A 12,015-nucleotide genomic window follows, 5' to 3' on the forward strand; every position below is an offset into this window, starting at 1 on the left:
TATTCTTTGGGCTGGAGGAAAGTTTGTAATGGTGTTCCCAGGGGTTGGTGTTAGGTCCCTTGCTTTTTTTGATATATATTAATGATCCAGATCTTGGCGTGCAGGGGACAATTTCAAAGTTTGTGGATGATACAAAATGTGCAAGTATTGTAAAACTGTGAAGTGGAGAGTGTAGAACTTCAAAAAGGCATAGACAAGGCAGTCGAATAGATTGATAGGTGGCAGAGGAAGTTCAATGTGGAGAAAAGTGAGGTGTTGCATTTTGGAGAAGCAATATAAAGGGTAAAATTCTTAAAGGTATCCAGGAGCAGAGGACTTGAGTGTATTTGTTCGTAGATCATTGAAGGTAACGTGACAGGTGGAGAGAGCAGTTAATAAAGCATTTTGTGTTTTGGTCTTTATTATAGGTGCATAGTGCACAAGAGCAAGGAGGTTTGGCTGAACTTATAGAAGACACGAGTTAGATCTCAGCTGGAATATCATGTACAGTTTTAAGAGGTTTAAAAGAATGGTCCCAAGAGTGAGCGACTTCAGTTAGGATAGATTGGAGAGGTTGGGACTGTTCTCCTTGGAGAGAAGAAGACTAGGAGGAGATTTGATAGAGGTGTTTGGAGTCATGGGGACCAGGGAAAGTAGATAGGGAAAACTGTCTCCGCTCATAAAAGAGGACACAGATTGAAAGGGATTGCAAAAGAAGCAATTGTGATGTGACAAAAAGCTTTTCCATACAACAAGTTGTTGGGGTCTGGAATGCACTGCCTGCAAGTTGATGGAGGCAGGTTCAATTGAGGCATTCAGGAGGGTATTAGATGATTATTTGAACAGAAACAATCTGCACGGGCATAGGGAAAAGGTAGGGGAATGGCACAAAGTCACTCTTGTTTGGAGAGCCAATGCAGACATAATGGTTTCCTTCTGCACTGTAAGAATTCTGTGATGTACCAGGTGGCCTGTGCACCCTTGCAGCCTCAGCGGATCAACACCTTTCTGAACTTAATTCCACTATTGCCTGCACTTGTGCAGTCTAATGTTCCTTCTTGCATTGGTTATCATCTATTCCACTCTCTGTTCTCCTATTCCATGGTAATTTGGCCTCTAAATGTAATAAGAGTGTAAATTAATAAGATAGGCTGAACTGCCATGTGGCAGGGTGTTCATTAATTTGACTTGCTTCAATAACTCAGTTATTGCAAGCAGTCCCACATATATTTCTTTGGCATTAGCAAAGGCTGTTTTGACTATTCATCAGGTTCAATATTTACACATTGCTAGTGTTTTGGCATTCTGTGTGTTGCTTTCGATTTCATAGAGAAAATGGTGATACATGCGTTGCCTAGGTATTCTTTTTCCAGATATGAAATTTCTTGTTGCCCTCCTCTCAGGGCTTCATAATCCTGAGTCACCAGGGGTAGGGGGTAGTAATCTTCAGCTTTGCTCTTAGTGTCTGAAGCTGGCTGTTGTCCTGTTCCGCCACATCCAGCCTACATTTCAAGAGTACTGCCCACGGGTTTTCATATATTGCTCACTGAGGCAGGCTTTTGTCCATTTCTGACATTTTTATCAAATATTATGCAAAGCATGGCTCGGTAAGCAAAATATTTGAGATTTCATGTGAAGTAAGTGCCAAACTAGTTGTTTGGGAATTATGAGAATAGCATTAGTACAGACAGACTAGTTTCCTGCTTACTTCTGTCCTGCTAACAAATTCATATTGAACAGAAGCATCAGCGGAAATATTATATGCACCATTTTAATTTGAGCCTAGTAATTTCGACAAGAGATAGAACTTTGTTTGTGAAGAAAGGAAACTATAAAATCAACAGTGTCAAAGATATGATAAAAGGCACACTTAGCAGATTGGAAGTTAGCATGTTAAACACGGCAGTGAAACAAAGGTGATAGAGTTAACTGTGAACTACTGATCAGTTTGATTGACATCAGTTATTGGGAAAATGCTGTGATCTCTTAAGAATGCACTTAGAGAATTATAGGGTGGTATTCTCCAACTGGTCCCTGCCCGCCCCACTGCAAGTGAGATCAGAGAATTTGGCATTCCAGGCAAAACGCCACTCAATTTCAGTGGCACCAGACAATTCCAGCTGCAAAAGAGGTCAGAGGTTTTCCGTAATAGTTACAAATCTGGTACTCCAGATGTGGTCTCATCGAAACCTTCTACAGTGGTAGTAAGACTTCCCGACAGGGCTTTAGTACGACCACAGGTGGAATACTGTGCACAGTTTTTGATTTCCATGTTTAAGGAAGGAGTTACTTGCACAGGAGTTAGTATAGCTCGTGTTCACTATGTTTATTCCTGAGGTGAGAGGGTTGTTCTCTTGAGAGGCTGAGTAAATTAGGGTCTGTGCTCTCTGGAATTATGGTGATCTCATTGAAACATAGACAACTCTTAAGGGGATTGACAGGATAGTTATTGATAGTTATTGCCTTAGAAACTAGAACACAATGACACAATCTCAGGATAAATAGAAGATCATATAGAACTACGGTGAGGAGAAATGTCTTTACTCAAAGGGTTGTGAATTTTGTCTACCCCAGAGGATTGTAGATTGTTGAATATATCTAAGGCTGAGGTAGAGAGATGTTTGGTCTCTCAGGAAGGGAAAAGACAGGAAGAGTGGTGGGAGAGTGGAGTTGAGGCTGAAGATCAGTCATGATCACATTGAATGACGATCAGGCTCAAGAGGCTATATAGTCTACTCTTTCTATTTCTTACGTTCCTAATGGATAATTTAAATGTCATCCAAATACTTAGGTCAGTGGAAAGTGACATCATGCAGAGTGTAAAATGGACAAGTGAAGTGATTCTGTTGGCTAGAATAGTTCAAACTTCTTTAATTAAGGTAGCCGGGGGGGGCGGGGGTAGGTGGTGGGTGATTGGGCAGGGCCAATTGATAATCCCTTCCCCTTCAATTTTCCTGAATACATTAACCCGTGCTGAGGTAGAGCACAAAAACTACAGACATTTTCCAGCATTCCTACCTAATAACTGTACTTTTGTCTGAACTGTGCTGCTCAGTGTGAACCTCAGCAAATACCATAACCAAGCCTGGTCCTTTCCTTGAATGAATGCCCACACATGCCCTTCTATTAAAAGTCACTGTATAACAATCACCAGCTATAATTTTGACTGGCTTTAATCCTTCCCTATCCTGTGATAACAAAGTGAATTGCAAAGTCCCCATTACTCCCATTCTTCTCATCCTTAGTCATTTGTAGCACCCTCACCCTCTTCCCCACTGGCAGACTGAACAATCAGTCACTCCCTGTTGCTTTAAGGCTGGACCATTTACTGCTTCAGTTTACTAATCCAGGGCAGAATTCACTTTAAACGCCAATTGCTGTCTTTGTAGATCAGGTACCGAAGGGACATTGACACCGAAGCTGCTGCTCAGCGAGTGAGAACAATTGGAACGAACACAACGGCAAGAATCAGAGACCTGAAGCCCCACACACGCTATCTTGTGGAAGTCAGAGCCTACAACAAGGCAGGAGCTGGCCCTTCTACTCAACAAATTGGAATCACTACAAGGAAAGCACGTACGTATTACTTAAGTGATGTGAGATTTTAGAATTGCTTGTCGTAAAGATGTGACTGCCAGTTGTTGTACCATTCATCATCTGAAATTCTGCTGTGTCAGCTTTTCATCTCTGAGTCAGAAGGTTGAGTGTACAAACTCCACACTGGGCTGTCAAGTCATAATTCCAGCCACTGGTACTGTGGCAGTGTTGCACTGTTAGAAGTGCTGCCAGTCAAATGAAATCTTATATTTTGGCATCATCTTCCAGGTTAGTTATATATTAAAGATACCATGTTAAAAGTTAAAAAAACAATCAGGGCATTGCTCTAATGTTTGGGCCAATATTCTTCCCTTGATGTCATCAGCAAAAAAGCATTTCATCATCCAGAAGAGGAGACAGCAACCAATTTGTGACATTCCTCCAGTAGTTCACCCACGTTCTGCACACGTAAGGCGCAGCAACAGGTAATTGGATGATGCAGGGCGCATCACAGCCAAGTGAAGGGTTGTCCTTATCTAATTCCTGATGAATTTTCTGGTGCTAGCGAGTGATCAGGGAGTAGGGAAATGCTCTAACTGAACCCAGTCCTTTCCTCTCATCAAACTATCTGCAGTTGTAGTGCTGACCCATCCTGAGAGCTTTAGCAGCACCAAAAAATAAAACGCAAAAATAGCACAGAAAAGAATTCAGTCTGGAGATACCATGGAGACAGCTGGCAAAAATGGACACGGGACTGCAATATGCAGTTCACCCATTTGTGTTGCCTGCTCATTTCAGTGATTTCTCCATCCTGCCGCACTAATCTTGATGTTGATTGGCTGGGTGTATCAGTACTACAAACTAGTAAGGATGGGTGCATCAGTCAGAAGGCCCATATTCTCTGGAGGCTCTCCCCTCATGACAATGAGGTTGTGCAGCAGACACTCACAAATCTTGACATTCGCTCCATTGAGTACTGCAGAGCACCTCATGAGAGGTCCAGATGCATTGTTTCAGCACATCAATAATATGTTCAACCTTATTTTGTGTGGTTTTCATTCTATGCATATCATGCGTGTGTGGATAGGTTGCACACTGCAATCATCAGTCATGTATTCAAGCATATAATCTTTGTCCCCCAATTGTCCACTTTAGTTTGACATTGTGGATTAAGTGCAGTTGTTGTGGAACAGAGAAACCATGGCTACTACAGGATACCAGACATTTACCCACATGAGTAGCTAGCTGCCTATGGTCCCATACCAGCTGGGCCTTGAGGTTATACAGAGCAGAGCTGGCTTGTAGCAAAGTGGTGAGGCTATAATTTTCACAAAGCTGCAAGAACGCTTTATCTACTTGTTTCTGCCAAGGCAGAATGAAATTAGCTCACTTTACGTAGATCTGAGATCTGCCTTAAGCAACAGTGGATGGCAATCTGTGAAGTTGCAAAATCTTCTTTACCAGCCTGGAAAGATTAGAAACATAAAAGTTGATTACCACAGTCACCTTCAAGCCATCCTTGCCCTGATATAAAGTTACATTTCTGGCTACAGTAAGTGGCAGTTTTCATGGATGACATCCTTGTTCAGCTGTGTGACATTGTGTCTCACTGAGGCTTAGATGGGAGAATTGTTCCCTGAAGACCCAGGACAGATATCCCCCCTATTACCATAGCCCAATACCATAACCTCATGTATTTACCCTAGCTGGTCCCCCTGACACTAAGGGACAATTTAACATGGCCAATCCACCTAACCCACACATCTTTGAACTGTGGGAGGAAACCAGAACACCCAGAGGAAACCCATGCAGACATAGGGAGAAAGTGCAAACTCCACACAGACAGTGATCTAAACCAGGAATTGAACCCTGGTCCCTGGAGCTGTGAGGTAGCAATTCCACCATGCCGCACATTTCTTCTTCTTCTCCTCCTCCTTCTCTTCCTTCTTCTTGCAGCTTGTCCTGGTCAAAATGGCCTCTGTTCATTCTCCCAGTCCTACTGTATTCTAGGAGGACAGTTTACTAATGCACCCATATCCAGGAGCAGCAGATTTATAGAGAAGATTTAAAGCTTGCTCAAAGTACTTCATCAAATTCCATAACACTCCCCATCAAATTTTGAAACTTGAAACAATGTTTGAAAGCATCAAACAGTGTCTGAATCACAGTATCAACCAGTAGAAACTAGCCAGCAACAAATCCAATAATTGCTTGGAATAGTGCAAGTGAAGGCTCCTTACTGCTCCTGAATGTATGTACAGCTGTATGAGGCTGAGAGAGCATGTTTGCTGGTATAGTGAGGTCTGGAATGGTACCACTGGCATCAATCAGTATTGTACACTAATTAGTGCCATGATCTGATGCTCAGCATTCTTTTTAAAAATTAATTCAAGACATCTGGGCCTTGCTGTCTTGGCCAGTATTTATTGCCCATCCCGGATTGCCCTTGAGAAGGTGGTGGTGAGCTGCCTTCTTGAACCACTGCAGTCCCTGAAGTGTAGTTGCAGCCACAACACTGTTAGGAAGGGAATTCCAGGATTCCGACTCAACAACAGTGAAGGAATGGCTGACATATTTCCATGTCAGGATATTAAATGACTTGGAGAGGAAGGTCTAGGCGGTGGTGTTCCCAGGTATTGGCTGCCCTTGTCTCCCAGTGACTGGTCACTGTACACACATTAGTGCTTGCACCAAAATGACATCTGGCATGATTTACCTCATAAAAGCACACATGTTCCACTGCAGATGACACTTTGGAGTGTTAAAGGCATTTGAACCCAAGTAAAGGGCACTAATGAGTCTAGTTGTTCACCCACATCTACGGCATACCTATAGAGTCTTCAGGTAGTCTATATTGTTGAATGGAATAAACTTTACACTCCTGTTGATGTTTGTTAGACAGTCTGAAAATTCCCAACTATCTTCCAATTACTGTTCAACATCCTTTCAGTTTTAAAACTGAGCAGATCCAACCCAATTGAAAAGTTTAGTTGAAGTTCTCTGGAAAATTCAGTTCCCCTGCAGAGGTTGTTTTCTGTCTGACAAAGTTATTTGTCAATTTTATGTTGCTGATCAGATTTGTATTGAATTCTTTACCAGCTCCCAGCAAGCCTCCAAGAATAATCGACACCACAATGATTGGTACCCACTTCCGGATTTCCTGGGAAGCGGTCAAGCCATTGGACAATGAGTCGAATGTCGAAGGCTACAAGGTAGGCTGCAAATAGAAAAGTTTTGTGAAAAGTGAGTCAAACTGTGGTGACCCCACTATCCATATTTCAGTGTTCTCCCCGCTTCCGGGTTATCTGCCAGAATTCCTGTGGGACAGAATCTTGGGGAGAGGGATCACCTTGCTGGGCTGCTCACTGTTATCACTCTCCCTGATCTGGCATTATAAGCTTTATAGTCTGAAAGAAAGATCCCAAAATGTATGTACCATTCAAACAATATTTCTGCTCTCACACCACAGATATTGCTATACTGTACATGAAAGAATAGAATCTGGAGACCCACAAACAGCAATATGGCTAACTCTTAAATGCTATTTTTTAGATTTGATTTATTATTGTTACATATAGTGACATGTAATGAAAAGTATTGAATGTATTGAAATTGTCTCTGAAATGGCCAAGCAAACCAGTAAATTACATAGAAGCATAGAAACTAGAAGCAGGAGTGGGCCATTCGGCTCTTTGAGTCTGCTCTGTCATTCATTTTGATCATGATCAAATTGACCAGTGTGCAAGCTTGGCCAATACATGTTGGCAGTCCATTTGACAGTGATCATCAAATTCAATATCCTGATCCCACCTTTCCCCTATATCCCTTGATCCCTTTAGCCCCAAGAGCTATATCTAATTTCTTCTTGAAATCAGACAACGTTCTGACCTCAAATACCTTCTATGGGTGTGAACTCCACAGATTCACCATTGAATTGAAGGGCAATTGGGATGGGTAATAAATGCTGGCTCAGTCAGCGGTGCCCATATCCCATGAATAAATTTTATTTAAATATAAATGTTCACTCATTTCCCTTTCTCTTGTGGATGATGATGGGGGCTCCTTTTTGCATAGGAGAGCACAAAAGGGACCAGAAAAGCTGCTGGAATTCATTATTAATTTACCAGAATACAAAACCAAATGTTAAAGCAATCACTGCCCTGAACTATGCACTTCCCTGCATCGTTATTCCCACATTTCTCCTCTCACTCTTCTAAAGGTACTTCCTGCTACTAGGGTGAGTTGTCATTTTGCCTGTGATCTCCCTCTGAAGGTGGTTCTAATTGGAAGTGTTGACTCACTGAATTTACTCTTGCAGCTATATTAATGCATACGATAATACAATAAAATATATTATTAACTGTGAGATTCAACTTATCTTGTTATCCTGCAGCTGCTTCTAAAATGTGACAGGATCTCTCCTATCAGCAAACATTATACAGGGCTGACGGTCAGATACAAATATGTGAGAATCTCTTTCCTCAGTCAAATTTAATGAATAATCTTTTTTTGTAATCATTATTTAGGTTGTATTGCAAAGCAACAGTGTCTAATTGTCTGAGCATTAGTCAAATAGTTCTGAAATATCTGGGGATTTATTAAATATCTACGGATTACTGAGAGGAAATGAAGTCAGGTTGTCTGTCTTTACAACAGTTCCATATTCTGCTGAACACTATCCCACTCAGCTGGAGAAATCCTTTCCTCAATCCTGCCAGGGCATTTCTGTTTAAAACAGTTCCTAGGCTGCTTCTTTTCATTATCTCTAACTCAATATCCTTGATTTAACTCCACCCATCTCCCCAATCTCTTCAACCCTTACATTTTTAGGGCCTGAATATTTTGCAGTGATCCACAGAGAGCACTCATCTGTGTTGAGTTAGACGGTCTCAGCAGGGGTATTGGTAGAGGTGATACAAATGGGCTTCGAAGTCCCCGGGGTAGGCAAGAGAGAATGCAAGTCAGGGGATTTTGCTTCCAAATGCTAGCTGAGATCCTTTTGCGAGAAATGCAGGCATGAGGCCCTCCCACTGTCAAATGGACTGCCAACGTGTATTGGCCAAGCTTGCACACTGGTCAATTTGAGAAGGAACTGGAAGGCTGCCAGGACCCACAAAATCCCTTCCAGCTTTTTCGGAAGGGTATGATCTTGGCTCGACAAAACACATTACAATAGAGCCTTTTGAATGAGACCCTTGGCCAAATAAAAATCTTCAGCCTTTCTGTTGGTCACGCAGTGTTCCCAGTTTTCCTATTCCACTGGCTGAAGGCCTTCCAAATTGACTCCATAGAGAAATTGACAGAGGCCTGCTGCCCCCGCGTCAGCCCCAAACCAGGGTGAGATGGATGAGTGTAATCACTGAGCACTGGCAGCTTACCCAAAATACTTCATTGAAGCCCAACCATGAAAATTGCTCAGGCCTCTCATTCCAAGCAAGGAGTGGGCAGTGTGATAATTCCACACACCCTGCGCCTAAAACAACTTCAGCCTAAAACAGACTTCAGTAAATGATTGTGTGAGCTCCAACTAACACAATGAAGAACAACAACTTGTGTGGTATTTGTGTTATCACAAGGTATTTCACATTAGCATCACAAAGGAACTGACACGGAGACACATAAGGCCTTACTAGGGCAGACGACAAAAGCTTGATAAAGAGGTAGGTTTTAAGAATCACCTTAAAGGAGGAAAGGGAAGTAAGAATGTAGAGAGGTGTAGGGGAGGGAGTTCCAGGGCTTTGGACCCATCAATGGTGGAATGATTAAGATCACAGAAGCTCAGGAGGCTGAAATCCGATGATCTAATTAGATACATTTAAAGCTCCTATATCTAGAAGTGATTAAAGAGACAGGGAAAGGGACAAGGCCATAAGACAATGATGAGGATTTCAAGGCATTGCTAGTCAGTGAGCGCTGAGTGGCAGGTAAACTGTAATTGGTACATGTTGAGAAATAGGCAGCAGAGTTGTGGCTGATATCAGGTTTACAAAGGATAGAATATGGGAGACCAGCCATGAGTGTAATAGAGTATTCGAGTCTAGAGATAAAACAAAATGAATGGGAATTTCAACAGCAGATGAGCTCAGACATGGATGAAGTTAGGTGACATTAGGGCGGCACAGTGTTTAGCACTGCTGCCCCGCAGCGCCAAGGGCCGGGTTCAATTCCAATCTCAGGTGACTGAGTGGAGTTTGCACGTTCTCCCCGTGTCTGCATGGGTTTTCTCTGGGTGCCCCAGTCTTCTCCCATAGTCTAAAGATGTGCAGGTTAGGTGGATTGGCCATTGCTAATTTGCCCCTTTTTGTCAGGGGGATTAGTGAGGTCAATACGCATGGGGTTACAGGGATAGGGCCTGGGTGGAATTGTTTCAGTGCAGACTCAATGGGTTGAATGGCCTCCTTCTGCACTGTAGGGATTCTCTGATTCTATAACATTGTGGAGATGGAAATTGGTTGGCCTAGTGATAGCATAGAAATGTGGTTCAAAGCTCATCTCGGGGTCAAATATGATATCAGATTGCTAACCATCTGATTCAGTCTCAGACGTTTGCCATAGATTAGAACGGAAGCAGTGATAGGAGAATGCAGTTTTTTGTCAGTTCCAAAGACAATAGCTTTTGTCTTCCCTGTATTTAGTTGGAGGAAATTTTTGATCATCTAGTACTGGATACTGCAGAAAGGAGCCTGACGATTTGCAATAGTGGGGGGGGATTGACAAAAACACTGGTGAAATCAAGCTGAGTTTCATCATGTGTAAAACATGTTCATGTTTGTGAGGCAGCATGCAGGTGAAAGATATGAAGAAACCAATGATAAGTCCTTGGGGACATCAGAAGTAGTTGTGCAAGAGATAGAAGACAAGTAATTTCAAGTGATTCTCTGGCTGTTATTATATGAATAAAAATAGAACCCAGCAAGTGCAAACCCACCCAGCTGGACAACGGTGGAGCGGGATGGTATAGTCAAAGGTATAGTCAAAGAAGGATTGGAAGGAAAGTTTATCTTTGTTACAGTTGTGTAGAATATCAATCGTGACTTTGATAAGCACCATTTTGGTATACTGTGACCAGTTTGGAGGTTATATAATATGTGTTTCACATATTGATGCCCAGCTCTCTTGCGACTTCTCCACTGTTGCCAATTATCAGACTGCTTATCTGACACCCAGTACTGGATGAGCAAATATTTCCACTGATCAAAGACAAGGAAGACGAAACATGGAGTTCCAGGGAAAATAGATACATACTTGGGAGCTGACAACATGTTCAAGGATAAAGGCAAAATACTGCAGATGTTGGATTCTGAAACAAAAACAGAAAATGCTAGGCAAGCTACTGCCCATCTCCATCCCCATTCACCTCTCCAAGGACTTTGGAGAGGTGGAGGAGGATGGAGATGGGCAGTATTCTGCAATGGTGGTGGCGGCGAGCTTTTTTTTTTGCAGGAGGAGAAATGGCAGCAGAATTAAAGGAGGGCAACACCAAGGAAGAGAACCATTAGCAGGGTCAGTTACCATAGGAACCAGGAGGGGAAGCTGGGTAATCAGTTTAATGAGAAAAGGGTCAAGGGTGAACGAAGTGGATTTCATGGACATGACGGGAGATCAAAGAGAATTTACAGAAAGACGCAAGATCAGCAAGCTTTAGATTAAGTTTGTCCTGGTGGGGGAGGGGAAAAGAAGGACACGGCAGAGGCAACTGATTGGGTGAACCCGACTTTAGCAAAAAAGAATCTTGTACTTAGGGAGCGGAGGGTGTGTAAGACAGTTTGCAGTTGAAAAAAAATTCAAAGATGGGATAAATGATTGAATTCCTAGCTGAAAATAGTTTGAAAGCAAATTGGTCTTCATTAAAACAAATAATTTCATGAAACCCCAGGTAGCAGAGTGGGGTCAGAAAGGCAGGATTGAATTACGGGTTGAAAAATGTGCTTTTTATTGTGTAATGGTAAGAAGGTTCTGTGCTGTACTTGCGTTGGCCTGGACATTTCTGTTGTCTGGCAAACAAGCTGTCTATCTTCATGATCGTGGAATTGAACAGCTGGAGCCCAACTCCATTTATTCCCCCACTTCCCTGGAGCTGTGCAAACCTATTACCTTATCCAACCCCACAAGCCACCAAATCAAAGTGCAGCAAAGAAAGACTTGCATTTGTTGTTGCCTTTTATGTCCTAAGGGTGACTCAAAGTATTTCAGAGTCACAAATGTAATGTAAGGAAACATAGCAGCTAATGTTATGGAGTCATATAGTACAGAAGAGGTCCTTTAGCCCACAGTCTGTCACAGTATCTTCTACATTGGCTTTTCCCTACATCCTGCCTTGCATTGTTCCACTTCCAACTGTCCCAGTGCAAGCCAGGAACCGCAGGCAATGCTTTCTCCTGCTCCTACACAATCATCTCCAGAGCTCCCAAAAATCCATCTTCTACCAGAACCCATCTGTAACCTCTCGCGATCAGAATTATCCATCTTAAGAAGGATGACCAGGCCTGCACATGGGTG

The 12,015-nt window shown here is 42.5% G+C and overlaps 1 protein-coding gene across 4 annotated transcripts in view; it reads left to right on the forward strand.

Annotated features, from left to right (window-relative positions):
* Positions 1–12,015, forward strand: part of cntn1b (contactin 1b) — a 683,679-nt gene that overhangs the window by 612,529 nt on the left and 59,135 nt on the right. For all 4 annotated transcript variants that reach the window (XM_080190723.1, XM_080190722.1, XM_080190724.1 and 1 more), the window contains 2 exons: positions 3,369–3,555; positions 6,616–6,728. In XM_080190723.1, coding sequence (XP_080046849.1) covers positions 3,369–3,555; positions 6,616–6,728 — 300 coding nt within the window. The remainder of the gene's footprint in view (positions 1–3,368; positions 3,556–6,615; positions 6,729–12,015) is intronic.

The sequence above is a fragment of the Carcharhinus amblyrhynchos genome, chromosome 6, assembly GCF_965287045.1.
Source record: "Carcharhinus amblyrhynchos chromosome 6, sCarAmb.v2.hapA, whole genome shotgun sequence".
Lineage (NCBI taxonomy): Eukaryota > Metazoa > Chordata > Chondrichthyes > Carcharhiniformes > Carcharhinidae > Carcharhinus > Carcharhinus amblyrhynchos.